This window comes from Carcharhinus amblyrhynchos, chromosome 11 (assembly GCF_965287045.1).
Source record: "Carcharhinus amblyrhynchos chromosome 11, sCarAmb.v2.hapA, whole genome shotgun sequence".
Taxonomy (NCBI): domain Eukaryota; kingdom Metazoa; phylum Chordata; class Chondrichthyes; order Carcharhiniformes; family Carcharhinidae; genus Carcharhinus; species Carcharhinus amblyrhynchos.
Window position 1 is genome coordinate 53,434,210 of NC_137334.1, and position 19,024 is coordinate 53,453,233.

The 19,024-nt window shown below is 42.0% G+C and overlaps 1 protein-coding gene across 1 annotated transcript in view; it reads left to right on the forward strand.

Annotated features, from left to right (window-relative positions):
• gpd2 (glycerol-3-phosphate dehydrogenase 2 (mitochondrial)) overlaps window positions 1-19,024 on the forward strand; it is a 162,786-nt gene that overhangs the window by 65,957 nt on the left and 77,805 nt on the right. Inside the window, exon 3 of the mRNA XM_080199098.1 lies at window positions 16,500-16,674. Within this exon, the coding sequence (XP_080055224.1) occupies window positions 16,500-16,674 (175 nt within the window). The remainder of the gene's footprint in view (window positions 1-16,499; window positions 16,675-19,024) is intronic.

A 19,024-nucleotide genomic window follows, 5' to 3' on the forward strand; every position in this document is an offset into this window, starting at 1 on the left:
ATTGCAGTCCCCATCTATGCCCCCCTCACTTTCATCCCTGCTACTCAGGATCCCACCCCCCCTCTGAATCAGTTTAAACCCCCCTGCATAGCCTTTGCAAATTTTCCCCCCAAGATATTGGTTCCCCTCTGATTCAGGTGTAGACCATCACTCTTGTAGAGGTCCCACCTTCCCCAGAATGAGCCCCAATTGCTCATGAACCTGAACCCCTCCCTCCTGCACCATCCCCTCAGCCACGAGTTCAAACTTTCCCTCTCTCTGTTCCGCTCTAAGCTATCCCGTGGCACAGGCAAGAGTCCCGAGATAACCACTCTGTCTGACTTGGCCTTAAGTTTCCACTCCAACTCCATAAATTTCTGCTTAATATCCCCTTCCATCACCAGAACAATGTGTGTCTGTGCCACGCCAGGTTTCCTTCCTCTCTTCTGCGGTCCAAGATCTCCCTGCAATTTGTTTATGTTCCTGCTCAGGTCATTCTTTGGGTTGCCTGATGTGGTGCTGGCCAAAAACCAGAGAGTTGCTTTGTATTTCTGTTTAGCTCCCAAAGCCTGCCATGTGTATGTTAATAAGCCTCAATCTTTGACATGGACTGTGCTACCCATGGACTAGCAGTTCACCCCAAATAGATTATTTAAATAGATCAAGGTAAACCTCAATCAAATCTCAAAGTCAATGGGTGGAATTTTTCCACCTCACCCAGAGCAGGTTTGTTGGGTGGGATCAGAAAAGTTGGTGGCACGAATGCCATTTGTATCTCATAAATGCTCATTAAACAGCTGCCATCTGGCATCCCATCCAGCCTTCCAATATTGCATCACACCAAAAGGAAAATACGTCAGTTTAAAGACTGGCATGCACAAGGCGGGTCCTCAGTTGCTGACATCCTGCACGGCCTCGTGAAGACAGATAGACTGGGGAGAGTGATGTGTGGACTGATATTTAAATATGGTACCAGGGCCATCGAATCCACTAGTTGATGGTGGGCACGTAAGTCAGCTGCCAGGTGACGCAGAGGGGAGTGTGCTCCCTGCATAATTAATAATTAATTAATTCAAGTGTAGAATCTGATGTGGGATCCCGACATTATGCCCAGCGGGAAAGGCACCACTGGAACATCCCGTATTCTCAAAATGGGAGAATTCTGCCCCATGATCTGTAGTAAACATGTCCTGGTAACTCGGGCACTTTTTAAGTAGCTATTAATCTTGTGGCTCTGTTCAGTACATTTCCAAGGTCTGTACCATTTGAGGCAACCAAAACTAGAAACAGTATTCTAAATCTCAAATAATCTCTTGCAATAATTTGCCTATAGCAAAACTGAAGTCAATGGGCTTATAATTTCTCAGATGTGATTGATTGGCCTTTCAAAAATATTGCCACCATATTGACCCCTTTCCTCTCTAGATATTAGTGAGGTTATTAAATATAATGGACAAGTGGCTCACAGAGCATTGTCCCAATTTTTTTAAACAGCCTTGGGTGAATGCCATCAGTTTAATCCACTTCAAGATCACGCCTAGCAAGGATTGTACCTGTATCAAGCTTCAACTGAATACCAGTTTTGCTAACTCAGTATCATATTTGGTAGTGAAGATCACCAAATAAAATTTCAGTTACGCCCTAGGAACCAACCCAAGATGCCCTGAGCAATCCCCTGCTCTCCCTATTCAGTGCTTTCATGGTCCTCTGAATCTGAACAGCTGGAAAAGACCTTAGTAATAATGCCATAGCTATCCACACTCATCCTCTCATGTCCTTTTGGCTACTCTGTTACCTTATATTGCTGTTAGGTCAGATTGACATATATTTTTTGTGTTTTTGCTTTTTGAAGAAATAGTTCTGCTTAAATCTGATTTATGGACTTTGTTCTGCCAGCTGTTCGGATAACTTGGATCTAAGTTATCTAAGTCTTTCTATATGATGCAGCATACCCCAGCGTTGAGGTCCGATGTATCCATTATGGTTATTATTAATAACTAAATCTAGCAACTGAACCCCTATTTTTAATACAAATACAGGGAAACAATCACTTAATATATCTACAGGTTTATTGGCTGTTTGTCCTCAAAAAAGTCTGCCTCTACCTGCATTAAACTATAAAATATTTAGGAAATTAAAATCTACCTTGGGCTGAAGTCAAAAAAGTGATGTTTGCATGTCCAGTGGACTAAGGAAGCAAATTTTCCACTCTGTCTTTTTCATGATGCACAATGTTCGTTGTCATTAATAGTGGGTTACATTCCTAATTTAGTTGCTCTTGTAATTTCCTAAACATTTCATGGTCTAATGGGGTAAGGCATATTTTATTGAGGAGACGCAGCCAATAAAACTGTGGGTACATTAAGTGATTGTTCCCCTATATGATACATTTGAGAGGAAACCCAGAGGGTTTTCCTCTAATAGGTCCTCTGACCTTGAGGTGCACCAACTCAGGACCAACAGCCTGATCCACCTAAGCCTAAAAAGCTTCTGCTGTACATTGTGGAAATAAAAGAAAATCACCTTTTCCAGATCAATTCAGTTAACTGTTAGCCTCCTTTTTGTGCTAATCCATTTTTTCAAAATCCTTTGGAACCTTTTAGTTGAATTTTTGACATCTCATTTGCTGTTGGTGTGCTGTTTATGAATTGTTACCACCACTCCACTTGGGTGTGGAGGTGGTGGCTGATGTGGAAAGCAGACTTTTGGGAGAAACATTCCACCCTTCCTGCCCAAGGCCTAAGCAGTGCTAACCACTGAGAGATACTACAGGTCTTGACTACTCGATACGAGTTATCAACATGCTCACTAATATTTAAAATGGGGAACAAATTAAAGGCCAGTTTCCCTGAACCCCGCCTCTGAACTATTCCTGCCAGACTTAATGCTGGGTCATTTAAGGGCCTTAATTTAGGATAAGGGTGAGCAGGCTGCCCTAGACTTTGCCTGTTCCGTTTACATTTACAGTTGTGGACTGGTTGGGGTGGTGTGAAGGCCCCCCCACAGCCTTGGCTTGTAAACTGCTGATGGCAGGAGGCTTGTAAAAGTTCTGTTCTACATATATATTTAATATTTTTGTGCATTTGCTGCCTATTCTGTATCTTATATGAATTGTTTCACAGGAGCTCTCCCAATTTTTGATGATGTTTCCTACAGGAACCTCAGAGAAATTGTGTAAAAAGCCTTTACGCCATTTCTGCTGGTCTTTAGGGTATCACACAATGGACTCAGGACAAAAAGGGTTCGGAGCCATTGTTATTCACTTACGGAACCCTACTTCAGCTGTGATGGCTGCTGCATCACAACTGTGGCCATTGGCTGTCCCCAGCAACAATTGCACCTTGCGATGTGTGGGCCAGACAACTACGGTCATTTCAAAAATCAACAAATGGTACCTGACTTTTTCCCTTACTGTCTCCGTCTTCAGATCAACAGCTCCAACTTCAGATGGGGCTGCTAGAGGCTCTCCCATTGCCTGCAAGCATTGGGAGCTTGCCTTCTAGCCTTTAATTGGTTCCCTATTTCAAATATTAGTGAGCATGTCAATAACTCGCTTCGAGTAGTCAAGACCAGTAATATCTCACACATGAAATTCCTGATCTCTGAATAAAAATTTATCCCATGAACAGGCAAGACCAAAGAGGAAGTTGAAAACAAGGTTGAGAATATTAAAGTCAAGATGTTCGAGTGGGAGCTAATGTGGCATGGTGACAGTGGATAGCATTGCTGTCTCACAGTGCTAGGGACTCAGGTTCAATTCCTGACTTGGGTCACTGCTTGTGCAGAGTCTGCACGTTCTCCCTGTGTCTGCGTGGGTTTCCTCTCACAACCTGATTAGGTGCATTTTCCATGCTAAATTCTCCCTCCATGTACCTGAACTGGTGCCAGAGTGTGGTGACTAGGATATTTTCACAATAACTTAATTGCAGTGTTAATGTAAGCCTACTTGTGACAGTAATAAATAAATTTAGCGAATGTCACTTAGAGCACAGGGCTGATAGGGGAATGGGATTTGGTGCAAGTTAAGGCATATGCTGCTGCATTTTGGACCACGGGTTTCTGGAAGGTAGAATGTGAGGATTAAGTGACTTTTTTGGCACAAAACAGCAAATACTTAGAATTTGACACACCTACAACAACTGTACAAACTAATCCTAGCAAATAATAATTAAATGTGAAGAGTAGGATAGTCTCTATCTCCATCTACCTTTCTTTTTCTCACCTCCCTTAGCATAATGAGTTTAATGAACCATTAAACTACAAGCCTTTATTTAAAAGTTTAGTTGAAAACCTACTCTAAATCATGATCCAGTTTGCATTCAACACATTTTTAAAAGTGCTGAAATATGCCTAGCACACATTTAATTACTAAATACTGTTGTCTACAGCAGTATACAAGGCTAGTGTAAGATTATTTTTGACATAAAGCATTATGGCTGTTATGCAATGCATGCACTTCCTCCTAGATTTGTCCCATTTTGGCATGTTTCCATGGTGTGTGGAGATGTGTCATAAAGAAGCAAGGTAGATTTCTTAACAGGTAGAATCCTTCCATTCTTAAATGTTTTGCATGCTAACATCCCACAAGCTTGGCAGGGGTATTATTTTTGGAAAGTTGATGGTAAGCAATTAGTTGAGGTTTAGCGCTGGCACAGATCCTGGAGATTTTGCAACTTGGAAACTGCTTGCCTATGTGTAACATCTGGGTGACATCTTGTGTGTACTCAGGTTCTGGGAAACCAATTATTATCAAACAAGCCAATGCCCCTACAGTGTACAAAGGATGCACATCATTCTACGATAGTGACCTTGGCATGTTGGTAATCAACCTTTCTATTCCTTGATATGATCCAAGTAAATTTATACATTGTTGACTCCACATATTTGAACAAAGTATGAACGGTGGAATTTTACATACTGTTAGTATGATATTCAAAAGCTACTTTTGCATTCCAAGTGCAATATTATGAAAATGTATTACATTTCTAAGAACATTACAATGGGTAGAAGATGATTTTCAAATACTTTGTTCTGTGACTAGAATATAAATAGCCTGGGGGATACTGCATCTCTAACAGCATATTTTCTAAATGAAATGAGAAATGTTGACCTTTCAGTATGCTTGGACATAATCCAAAAATGCTAGTATTAATTGTGATCTAGAAAGGGCTTTCTTATTACAAGAACATGGCACAGAAGTTGACATTATTTTCCAAGATGCACTCTTCCTGACTTGACAATGTCAAACTGTTCAGTTTCTAAGACTAAAACTTCATTAGTACTGGTATCCAGAATGAAACTGTTGTAATGTACTCCCAGTACTGGTATTTGGAAGATCTGTTTTTTATATTCCAGGACCACAGGCATAGATAATGGGGGTGATAATCGAGGTTCCCGCCCCCCCCACCCCCTTCTCCCCCCACAGGGCCGGGTGCTGGAGGAGGGTGCCCCTTGGCATTGCCAAGGTGGCAGTGCCAGCCTGGGTCCCCTGGCAGTGCCAAAGGGGCAAAGTGCCAATGCCCAGGGGGCACCGAGCATGGGGCAGTGCCACAGAGGCGAGGCCTGATGGAGGGGTGGGGCCTGATGAGGGAGGGGTCTCTGGGGGGCAATTGGTTAGGATGGGGAGGTCCTACTGTCACTGTGCTGTTGGGGAGATGAGGGAAGGGCAGCCTGTTGGAGGAGTTGGGGGGGTGGAAGGGCGACTACTGGTAGGTGGTAGGGGGGTTGGGGGGGTGTTGGGAGATCAGGGGAAGGGGTCAAGGCTGGACCCAGGCACGTTTAGGAGGCCAGCAATCAGGCAGACAGGGGCCACTGCGCACGCGCCGATCTTGGCACTGACAGATTGGCACATGCGCAGTGGCCCACTCAGCGGTATGCTGCCAGCCTCTCCAGTGGGGTAGACCCCACCCACTGTTTTTCAATGGGATTTACGCTGGGGCGCTCTGCAGTGTACAGAGTGTGGGAGATTCTTTTTTTAAACTCCACGGAAAAAAACAGCATGATTTACTCTCGATTTAATGCAAATTCAACACTTAGAATTTTTTTAAGAGTATCGTCCCCAACATGTCTCTGTTAACAAAAATCCCATGATAAATATGTATTCATGTGAAAAACATATGACTACTGCCTGACAGTTCACACAGTGATGAGGTGATTTACGTAGACTATCAGAAACCATCCTCCATGCATGCTGACATAGCTGATCTTTGTTGAGTCAGTTTGTCAGTAGGGATGCCATATTAAGATTGGTCTGAGCACCCTAAGTTAGAGACGAAAACATTGTCTAAGGTTTCTGCTCTTCATTGTTGTTCTGTGATTTCAGAAAATATGTACAGGTGGAAGTGAGGTGAGGACAAAGTAGAGCTTGGCTGCGATGTCTTTCTTAGCTCAATAACCTCCTGATACTCAATTTGCTTGAAGGATAGATATTTAGGTGCAGGTAAGACACTCAGCTGGTACCATATCCATTAAAGAATCTGAGTCCTTAATGGGGAGGAAGGTAGAAAAGTCAGAAAAGGATGAGGATGAAAAATACCTGTGCAGAGAGAGATTTCTGTTCCAAGGTGCTGTGCAATTCACCTCAGATGAGATCAGCTATGTTTGCACAGACTGTGGGCAGAATTTTCTGTTCTGGAGACTAAAGTGTAGTGGCAGGCTGGATATTGGTATGATTCCCACTGGTCAGGGTGAATGAGCAGAAGAACATAAGAAATAGGAGCAGGAGTAGGCCATCTAGCCCTTCGAGCCTGCCCCGCCATTCAATAAGATCATGGCTGATCTGTCTTGGCTCAGTTCCACATTCCCGCCCTCTCCCCATAACCCTTAATCCCCTCGCTTATCAAAAACCCATCAACCCACGTCTTAAAAATATTTAGCGAGGCAGCCTCCACCACTTCAACGGGCAGAGAATTCCAGCACGATATTCTGTTGTTCAGTTCATTAATTATGCATCAGTGAGGAACTTTTGTGGTGGGATGGACAGGAAGTTGCCTGCCCTGCTGTTAGCTCATGGGGTTAAAGATCCTGGTGCCATATTGAAAGGGCATCCAGGCAGACATTCATTCATTTCAGGTGAAGAGTTCCACATTACTCCTCCGGAGTCCTTGCATCTGCAGCTCATGCTTGGAGAATCTCTCAGATGTGAACAGCTAAATCCTGTGCAATGTACCCCCAAAGTGCTGTCAGGAAGGAAGTTCCAGGATTTTGACCCAGTGACCTTGGAGGAATGGCAATCTGTTTCCAAATCAGGTTGTTGAGTGGCCTGAAGGGGAACATCCAAGTGCTGATATTCCCATGTGTATGCTGCCCTTGTCTTTCTAGATGGTAGCAGTTGTGGGTTAGGAAGGTGCTCCCTAAAGACCCTTGGCAAGTTCTTGCAGCGCATCTTGTAAATGGGACACACTGCTGCCACTATTTTTTAATAGTGGAGAGAATGAGTATTTGTGGAAGGGGTGCTGTTTGTCAGCCCAAGACTTGATATTTTCAAGGTCTTGCTACATTTTGTATTGCTTCAGTATCTGAATAGTGCTGAACATTGTGCAGTCATCAATGAACATCCCCACTTCTGACCTTACGATGGAAGGAAGGTCATTGATGAAACAGCTGTGATGTCTTTGAATTGAAATTATTGACCTCCGGCAAACTCAACCATCGTCCTGTGTGTTAGGTCCGACTGCCAGCAGTGATGAGTTTCCTTCCTGATTGCCATTGACTTCAGCTTTGCTTGGTCATCTTGATGCTAAACTGGGTCAAATGCTGCCTTGATATCCAGGGCAGTCACTTGCACCTCATTGCTGGAGTTCAGGTCTTTTGTCCAAAGCTGAAATGACGTTAGTGACCCTGGCAGAACCTAAGCTAAGCGTAAATGAGTAGGTTATTGCGAAGCAAGTTCTAGTTGATAGCTCTGGTGACCCCTTCCATCGCTTCTCTGGATTGGATTTGTCCTGATTTTTGTGCAGAGGACATACCTGGACAATCTTCCATATTGCCAGCTAGATGCCAGTGTTATAGCTGTACTGGAACAGCTTTACTAGGGACATGGCAAGTTGTGGAACAATATTTCAGGAATATTGTCAAGGCCCACAGCCTTTGCAGCACCCAGTGCCTTCAGCTGTTTCTTGATATCACATGGAGTGATCAAATTAGCCGAGGACTGCCATCTGTGATGTTGGGAGACCCCCAGAGGAGGCTGAGGTGAGTCATCATTTGACACTTCTGGCTTAAGATTGTTGAGAATATTTCGAACTTGGGTCTGATCTGTTTGTTGTGGAATTACTTAGCACTGTCTATCATTTCCTGCATATGATATTTGGCACCAGGTTGACGCCTCATTTTTAGGTATGCCTGGTGGTGCTGCCAGCATGCCGTCCTGCACTTTTCATTGAACCAGGGTTGATCTCCTGGCTTGGTGGTAATGGTAGAGCGGGGGATGTGCTGGAGCATGAAGTTAGGAGATTGCGGTTGAATTCTGCAGCTGCTGATGGCCCACAGTGCCTCATGGATGCCCAGTCTATCCCATTTAACACAGTGGTAGTGCCACGCAACATGATGAAGGGTATCCTCAGTGTGAAGATGGGACTTGAGTCCACAAGGACTGTTTGGTGGTCACTCTTATATACTCTTTTACACTCATATCACCAGTACTGTCATATACAGATGCGTCTGCAACATCGGTAAGGATGAGGTCAAGTATATTTTTCCCTCTTGTTGGTTTCATAGAATCCCTACAGTGCAGAAGGAGGCCATTCGTCCCATCACGTCTGCTCCGATAATAATCTCACCAAGGCCCTATCCCCTTAACCCCATGTGTTTAGTCTGCTAATGTCCCTGACATTAAGGATCAATTTAACATGGCCAATCTGCCTAATTCACAGATCTTTGGACTGTGGGAGGAAACCAGAGGACCAGGAGGAAAGCCTCGCAGACATGAGGAGAATGTGCAAACTCCACACAGTTGCCCGAGGCTGGAATTAAACCCAGGTCCCTGGTGCTGTGAGGTAGCAGTGATAATCACTGCCTGTTTAGCATGCAAGAAACAATAGTTTTCACTGTGTCCCGGTATACGTGGCAATAAGTCAAATTATCAGTCATCGCCTGTTGCAGTCCCAGTTGAGCAGAACTGTTCTTTGGGACTTGGACAGCTCAGTCTGAGGTGATCTGACTGAGTCACCATTGGTGATGAACATTGAAGTCCCCCTCTCTGAATACATTCTGCAGCTTTGCTATCTTCAGTACTTTACTAAGTGGCATTTGACATGCAAGAATACTGATTCTTCAGCTGAAGTCGGGATACGTGGTAATCAGCAGGAAGTTTCCTTGCCCATTTTGACTTGGTGCTATGAGGATCCAGAGCCCACGTGGAGAACACCGTGAGCAATTCATCCCGATTCTACCACTATGTTACCATCTCTCCTGCGGTGAGACAGGACATTTTTGAGGGATTGTGATAGTGGTGTCTAGGACATTATCTTTAAAATATGATTCTATGAGTATGACTATGTCAGGCTGTTGTTTGACTAATCTGCAAGACAGCTCTCCCAATTTTGGCATAAGCCCACAGAGGTCTTTGCCAGGTTGTCAACACCAGTGATTTGTCCAGTTTTATTCATTTTGTATTGACGTTTTAGCAGTTTGCTCAAAAAAACATACTATTTATTTGTCACCAGGCTTACATTAACACTGCGGTGAAGTTACTGTGAAATTGTTACTGTGAATTGATGTGGTTTGCTACACTATTTTCAATAAACGAAGAATTGTTTTAAAATTTACTGGAAAATATTGAGAGTCCCATCACAGTTGTGAACAGAGTTGAGTTTGGGAGGTTGTCCCCGAAAATACTGGCATTGTGATATGTGTCAATTTCAAGGTACCAATCCCAGCCTCTGTGTTAAACACCACAGTGGAAAAGAAATACTCCTGTCACCACAATGAGGCCAATTGGAAATAATTGACAAGTTTAAGAGTTTGTTGAAGGGGGAGGGTGGAAAGTTCACAGGGGTACATACATGGGTTTTAGATTCAGTCAGTTTCTCAATGGGGCAAAGAAATAGGGGGTCAAGGCTGCCAATGACAATAGGATGGCCTCCTGTTTCTAAGAAAGCCTGCTGTGTGCTTTGAAGGCATGTGTTAGGTTTTAGTTCACTGGTGATGAGGGGCAATGCTCTTCGCAGAAGTGGGTAAACAATGGGCATGAGGAGGACATGAGAGAAGATGGAGAGACAGAAGGCAGTGGAAGACATACCCTTAGCAGGGGACCAACCACTGAAGACTGAGACCCAAGTAGTACAAGACTGCAATTTTCTAAGAAGATGGTCGCAGACCTCTGTGCCCTTGACACCAAAGACCTCACGGTAATGGTTGCCATGTCCTACCACTAGCAATAGTGTGGTGACTTTGAGCTTCTCTGCTTCTGGTTCCTTCCAAGGGTCAGCTGCAGATCTTGGTGTATTGGAAATGGCTGTGCATTATTGCATCTCACTGGTCATTGAGGCCCTATTTGTCAGAGCTGGACTGCACATTTATTTGATGATGGACACAGCCTTGCAGGGACAGAGGACATTGGGTTCCCCATCGCTGGAGTTCCCCAGGTGCAAGGCCTCCTTGATTGCACCAGTGTGGTCATCCAGGCACCCAGTGACCAGTCTAAAAACAATGAGGCTTTCACTTCCTCAATGTCCAACTGATCTCTATTCAAGACAATTACAAAAGCTTGCACCATTTTTGCTCCTACTTTCCTTGCAACTTATCCTGACTCCTTCATCACCCGCCAGTGCAGACTGCCTCCAATCTTCACTCCAACACCCAAAGTAGGTAGATGGATCTGAGGGGATAAGAGAAACTCTTGAAGGCTTGGTTACTGATGCCCCTACAGGAACCCAAACAGAGATGATACAGCTAATGCCATCTGCTCAGTAGGACAACTATCGAGCAGGCACAGTGGTTAGCACTGCTGCTTCACAGTGCCAGGGACCTGAGTCTGTAAGGAGTTTGCGTGTTCTCTCCATGTCTACATGGGTTTCCTCCCACAGTGCAAAGGGGTGCAGGTTAGGAGGATTGGACATGCTAAATTGCCCCTTAATGTCAAACCAGGCCAATTTTAAGTCAGGTCTCATTATCATGATGTCCACATCCATTACCTGGCCAGCAAACAGGTAAACCAGGAGGCCCTGGATGGGGATCTGTGGGTTGAATTCTTGGCCGTCTGCTAAATGTGTTTTATGGATACAATTGTGGTAGGTGGTGTGGGGTGCGGTGGGGGGAACCAATTATGAGGGCAGCTTTAACCTTCTCAGTGAGGTCTATTATGTTTGATTTGACCTCATTGCTGCCCCCGCCAAGCCTGTGACTATTACTGCAGATTGAGTCCTGTTCACATCAATGGGCCAGCTTAGGGTATGTGTGATGCTTGTGTGTTCTAGAGAATTTGAGAGAGCAGAATGACATTGGGAAGGCAGCAATATCAGATAGGTAATTTGCCACCTTCATTTTAACTGATGGCTGCCTCACCCTAGACCTGGCCATCTTTGCAATTGTCAGTGAGAAATTAAAATCTGTTAATGCAAAATTGATTAACATGAATTTAATGAAGTAATCGTAATGTTCTTGCATTTTGATACCAGAAAGTAAAGCTTGTCATTCTCTCATTTTATTCAAATGTATACATCTGCGTGGTCATCAAATCATGAGTGGCGTGTGTGCACGAGTATACTCTTTATTAAATTCATTGCAGCCTGGTGCATTTTTAAAGTACTGGAGACTTTAATAAGAGAACATGATCTGAAAGTAACCCCAATGAGAAAACAAATGAAATCCCTGTCTAATGTAGTAATTTGCATGAAGCCTCGCATTAAGCTGAAACTGTGATTACAGGACAACCTGGCTGTTAATTGTCTGCAGTCTTTAAATATGCACTTTTTTGGAAGTAGATGATAATTAATAGGTCTCGTTTGCTGTTAAGCTCCAAATTGCAAATGTCTTGATACTGTACGTTCAAGAATTTGCAAGTCTAATTGTGTTCCAGCAGGAGCAAAATTGATATAATCATTTAGTATGAGTTCTGTGTGCAGATTTGAATAAAACATTTAGTCATCATTAAACTTACTTCTTTCCCCTTGGAGTGAGAGATTTTGTGTAGGAAATTAACCAAAGTGAACTGATCATTAATATAGCTTTGCAATCCTCTTATTTTTTAAAAAAAATGTGTCCCTACATGTGAGAGTTAACAAGCCTACTGTGGAAAATACAAAACAATCATGGAATTTTTCATCACATCTTCATTTTCTAATTTTCTTTAATCATCACTATTTTAATGTAATAGAATCCCAACTGTTGATCATGGGAAAATGATTTATAAGAATTGTTAAACTTAAAAGTAAATGGCAGTGATTTGGTTTTAATGACATGACCGATATTAACATGGAAAGAAAATACCTATATATCACACTCTCAGTATGAAGAATTAAGTTACTGTATTTGAAGCTGGCTAGGATGTTCCACTTGGAGAAGAGAAGTAAGTGTAGATTTGTTCATAATCATGAATTGTTTTGATAATTCTTTATTCACTGTTTCCACTAACTGAACAGTTGATAAAGAGAGGGTGCAGATTGAGATAAGAGAACCAGAGGTGACAAAAGGAATCATTTTGAGGATTCTTCCTTTCATTCTGCAAATTGTGAGCTGGAGTGCACTGTCTGAAAGGATGTGGAAGCAGACTCAATAGTAACTTCAAAAATGCAGGGCAAGGGGTAAGAATAGGCATGTGGGATTAGTTTAACAGCTGTACCCAAAAGCTGATACAGGTATGATGGGTCAGTTTGGCTACCTTTTATGACAGGGGGACCACCTCTTAAGAAATAAAATAAGGGAGCTTCAACCATGATGGAGTGAGGCGATTCTGTTCAAAGCAGGAGTGGTGCTCTTAAGAACAGGAGTTTCCTTAACAATAACCTAATCAATAAAATAAATAAGTCGAATACAGTACTCCTCTAGTTAAGCTGCCCATCCATGGCTCTTTCTTGATTTTGTGCTCCTGCTGCTGACCACAATGAGGCTGTGATTGGAACAAAGACAGTCAGAAGCAAGAGGAGACTCCAGGCAGTCTCCCAGATCACTGCCCAAAAAATTCAGTAAAAATACACAACAGATAGCACCCCAGGAAGTATAATGCAGGACAAGGGGCAAATGACTAAATTAAGGGATGACCCGGTAAAATACAGGGTGGTTGACCACCCTCATGTTTTCATTACTTTTGCTCAAGTGTGAACTTGGTGCGAAAACTCTTCATTGCAAACAGGACAGTGCATCATCACAGTTATGGGGGTAAAATGTTCTTTGTTCAGGAGGGATAGGAACCTCGATTATTTCAGTGATTAAATATAAATTTAACGTTTTGCACTGCATACTTCACTAAATGTATAAATTGGAAAGATTTATGCTGGAAGAGTTGTGAAGAGTTTGTGCTGGAAGTGACATTCGATATGTTTGCGCTGGAAGTGATGTTGAGTGTAGTGAGGTACTGAGGAGGGTATCAAGGTCGTAGGAGTGTACTGGCAGACAGGAAGGTGGGTTGAAGTGTGTCTACTTCAATGCAAGGAGCATCCGGAATAAGGTAGGTGAACTTGGAGCGTGGATTGGTACTTGGGACTACGATGTTGTGGCCATTATGGATACATGGTTAGAACAGGGACAGGAATGGTTGTTGGAAGTTCCAGGCTATAGATGTTTCAGTAAGATTAGGGAGGTGGTAAAAGAGGTGGAGGAGTAACATTGTTAATCAAAGATAGTTTAACGGCTGCAGAAAGGCAGTTTGACGGGGGAATCTGCTACTGAGGTAACATGGGCTGAAGTTAGAAATAGGAAAGGAGCGGTCACATTGTTAGGAGTTTTCTATAAGCCCCCAAATAGTGATAGAGATGTGGAGGAAGAAATTGCAAAGGAGATTATGGATAGGTGCGGAGGTCACAGGCTAGTTGTCATGGGTGGCATTAACTTTCCAAATATTGATTGGAACCTTTATAGTTTGAATAGTTCAGATGGGGCAGTTTTTGTACAGTGTGTGCAGGAGGGTTTCCTGACACAATATATGGATAGGCCAACAAGAAGTGGGGCCACATTGGACTTAGTACTGGGCAATGAACCGGGCCAAGCGTTAGATTTGTTTGTGGGAGAGCACGTTGGAGATAGTGACCACAATTCGGTGTCTTTCATTATTGCAATGGAGAGGGATTAGGCCGTATGGCAGGGCAAGGTTTATAATTGGGGGAAGGGTAATTATGATGGGATTAGGCAAGAATTAGGGAGCATAAAATAGGAACAGAAACTGTCAGGGAAAGGCACAAATGAAAAGTGGAGCTTCTTCAAGGAACAAATACTGCATGTTCTTGATAGGTATGTCCCTGTCAGGCAGGGAGGAAATGTCATAGAAGACAGAGGATCTGGAAAATTTTTCAGACTGGAGACCAGTTACCAGCAGTGTACCAGAGGGATCAGTGCTGGGTCCTCTGCTATTTATGATTTTTATCAATGACTTAGAGGAGTGGGTTGAAGGGTGGGTCAGTAAATTTGCTGATGACACCAAGATTGGTGGAATAGTGGATGAGGTGGAAGGCTGTTGTAGGCTGCAAAGAGACATTGATAGGATGAAGAGCAGGGCCGAAAAATGGCAGATGGAGTTTAACCCTGATAAGTGTGAGGTGATTCATTTTGGTAGGACAAACTTGAATGTAGATTACAGGGTCAATGGCAGGGTTATGAGGAATGTGGAGGAACAGAAAGATCTTGGGGTTTATATGCACAGATCTCTGAAGGTTGCCACTCAAGTGGATAGAGCCGTGAAGAAGGCCTATAGCGTGTTAGCATTTATTAACATGGGGTTAGAGTTTAAGAGCTGTGGGTTATGTTGCAACTATACAGGACCTTGGTGAGACCACATTTGGAATATTGTATGCAGTCCTGATCACCTCACTATAAGAAGGGTTTGGAAGTATTGGAGAGAGTGCAGAGGAGATTTACCAGGATGCTGCCTGGTTTGGAGGGTAGGTCTTATGAGGAAAACTTGAGGGAGCTAAGGCTTTTCTCTTTGGAGCAGAGGAGGATGTGAGGTGACTTAATTGAGGTTTATAAGATAAGGGGGAGAGATAGAATGGATGTTCAGAGACTATTTCCTCGGGTGGATGTAGCTGTTACTAGGGGGCATAACTATGAGGTTCATGATGGGAGATGTAGGAGGGATGTCTGAGGTAGATTCTTCGCTCGGAATGGTTGGGATGTGGAATGGACTGCCTGCTGTGATAGTGGAGGCAGACACTTTAGGAACTTTCAAGAGGTTATTGGACAGGCATGTGGAGCACACCAGAATGATAGGGAGTGGGATAGCTTGATCTTGGTTTCAGACAAAGCTCGGGACAACATCAAGGGCCAAAAGGCCTGTACTATGCTATGTTCTATGATATGCAACATTATATTAGTTTGAAATTTGCTGCTGTAGAGCATTTTGTGGCATACCTGGCTCGTCAAGTTTTTTTTTCACCATATTCTTAAGCACAGATTTGTTTTGTCCTGGAAATGTGAACTATTAATGGCATACATCATGGTATCTGGGACCTTGATGGATATCTGAACTAACTTTATCTGCTTTAAAGCTTTAAAAAAAATTGGAAGAAGCATTGAGTTAAAGAAGTTGATGTCAATAATTAGACACTGACTAAGGAATGGAGGGAAAAGATTGGATTTAGATAGAGATAAAAAGAAAAAGAAAGAAAAGTATTGAAATTAAAATTTTGATATTCCTAAAATCTCCAACTATAATTCACTAGCTGAAAGCACAAGACTCAATTTTGAATTGATCACTTTCTGGACTGGAGAGGCTGATTGGTGGTCATTAATATTGATCACATTGTTAAAAGGGTACTTGCCTTATTAATTGCTAGACTAAACTGCGTTAAATCTGATGGGCAATTATTGTGCAAATGCAGCAACTTAATGATGCTCATAGGCAGATTAAAGAGGCTACATTCGTAAAGCTAATGTAAATCTTCCAGTAACTTGTGATTTGTAACTCACAGGGTTTTTCTTCTCCTTCTCAAATTGCTGATAACTTGCAACATAATAATGTTGTGCAACATTCACATGCTTTTTTGTGGCAGATTCTAGCCCATTTTGTTTTAGTGGTCAAAGAACAATTGAACTAACCTGCCAGTCTGAATAATGTGCAATTTATTTTATGGGTGATGTTGACTTGAGATTTAAGATCATTTCAGAGAGTATATTGTTTAGTTAGCTGATTTAGTTGGTTACCCTATCTTTAATGCTACTCGCTGCTATGAATAATACCTAGTATAAAATATAAAGTGGCTTATAAAAGGTAAGAATGTTGAATATTAAGTTGGATTTTGTTAATGAACATGTTTCATATCTGCTGAAAGAATTTTGTCAAAAATAGCACTCTCATCTGTTTTTAATTGGGCATAAATAGAAAATTCATTGAAGTCTTACTTCATTGTCACTCCATTTTAATTGTATAGGCCCGCCTTTCTTATGTTCAAGCATCCGAAGAGTTGAATAAGAATTATATTAATAATCTACTCCCTTCAAGAGAAGCACAACTGTACACCTTGAAGACAACTAAAGAATTTGATGTCCTTGTTATTGGGGGAGGAGCAACTGGATCTGGCTGTGCTCTCGATGCTGTTACTAGGGGTAAGTAATTTCTAATTTTAAAAGTTTGGATTGTTCATGGGTCTGTAGTGCTCTTTCATATATTGACTTCTAAGGTAGCAGTTTGAGGTTAGTTGAAAACCAGGATGTTAGAAAACTGGTACTAAAGAACAATGCATATATCATGTGCTTGCTTTCCTTTTCACATTGTCTTTGTCTTTGTAGGTAATGTGCGGTTGGATTTTTGTATTCAAAATTGTTTTTTTTGTACTTGCTTCAGATAAATTTATGTCAAGGATTTTCTGGTACAATTCTCACTGATTCTTGTAATGATTTCAACTGCCGTTCACATGTAAAACTAACTGTTCCATGATACTGGCTATAAAATTGTAGTATCAACCTGAACGAGATAGTTAAACCTGGAGTTGAAAGAAAGCAAGAATTGCATTTGTAAGTGCTTTTCCTTACCTCAGGATGTCCAAAAGTACTTTACAGCCAATTAAGCATATTTGGTGTGTAGCCACTGTTATACTTTAGGAACATTATGACATTCCTCTGAATTTACAATAAGTAATCTTTTTTACTGCATTGGTTCTTCTGGGGTCAAACAGAATTTCTTTATGCACGTGATTGGAGTCACACAGAGTGGAAAGGCAATGGTATATGTGTTGTATTTTGTTTCTAAAAACATGCCATTTGGCTTGTTTCATCTCTAATCTCTTGCTTTTGATTGCAATATTGTTAGAAGATCAACAGTAGACCAGTTGGATGCTCAAATAAAAGTTTTGGTCTATCAATTTAAAAACTGCAATGGTGAGTCCTTGCCTCTATTCACTGTGACATGCAATTCCCTGTATTGATTGACTAAGAAGTCTCACAACATCAGGTTAAAGTCCAACCTGGTGTTGTGAGACTTCTTACTGTGTTTACCCCAGTCCAACGCCACATCTCCATATCTTGATTGAATAAAGCATGGATTTTCATGGAATCTAATTTTAAACACCTTTGACAAAACCTTTTCAGAACCTGAATGAACTATATTTGAAACCTGTTAATGGAATATCTTAATGTGGTATGAAGAAAGATGTTAGACCATAAGCATTCACTTTGCATCAGATCAGGAAAGCTCCTGCTTAAAGTTGTGTTGTCCAGTTTGAATATAACAAAAGTATTAGCAGCCCCTGAACTATTCCACTATTCAATAAGATCATGGCTGAACTGCCTGCATCCCATAGAGACCCTTGTAAGCACAAGCAGTAATATTTGTTAGTTTAATGATTTCTTACTAAGAAAGAAAATTACAGCACAGGTACAAGCCCTGCAGGCCTTCCAAGCCTGCACCGGAGCTGTTGGCTGCATAACCTTTCTCATGAATTACAAGATAGCCATTAGACCCACTATTGAATAGACAGTGCCAGTTTAGAATGCTGGACCACGTGAACAAACTCAAACAGAAATAGATGCTAGCTGAGTACCAAAGCTGTTCTGATGCATAGTCAAACAACTGAATGTCATCTTACTGAAAGGTGGAAAAACTTGTCTGTATTTCACTAGAAAACACTTGAATCCCACTGTCTCTACCACACAAGTAACTGTGATTGGAGTGAAGGAGATAAGTCACAAATAAGATATATTGTGAATAAACTGATACAGCCCAATCTCCTAGTTTATAAACTCACAGGATGTAAGTGATTGAGACACTCAACTGGAATATGATCTATGGACTTTAATACAAAATGCAAAGTGAAGTGGATGTTTTTCATTTCTAGCCTATAAATTAAGGAGACCTGCATTTTGTAACATTGGAATTATTTGTACTAATATTTGGAATTTATCCTTTAATTTGTCTATTAGATATGAATTATGATTACATTTATTTACTTCATTCTCAATTGGGCACCACCTTTGATTTTTCTCAATAAACCAATTATCTATTTAAGCGAGGAGATTAAGGGTTATGGGGAGAGGGTGGGAAAATGGAACTGAGACACGACAGATCAGCCATGATCTTATTGAATGGCGGGGCAGGCTCGAAGGGCTAGATGGCCTACTCCTGCTCCTATTTCTTATGTTCTTATGTTTATGTTCTTATGAACTAAAACCCCCTACCCTATCACTATCGTATCTGCTTCCACTACCACCTCCGGCAGTGAGCTCCAGGCACCCACCACGCTCTTTAGAAAAAAACTTGCCTCATACCTCTCCTTTAAACCTTGCCCCTCGCATCTTAACCTATGCCCCCTAGTAACTGACTCTTCAACCTTGGGAAAAAGCTTCTGACTATCCACTCTGTCCGTGCCTCTCGCAATCTTGTGGAATTCAAGTCGCTCCTCAACCTCCATCGTTCCAGTGAGAACAAACCAACTTTCTCCAATCTCTCCTCATAGGTAAT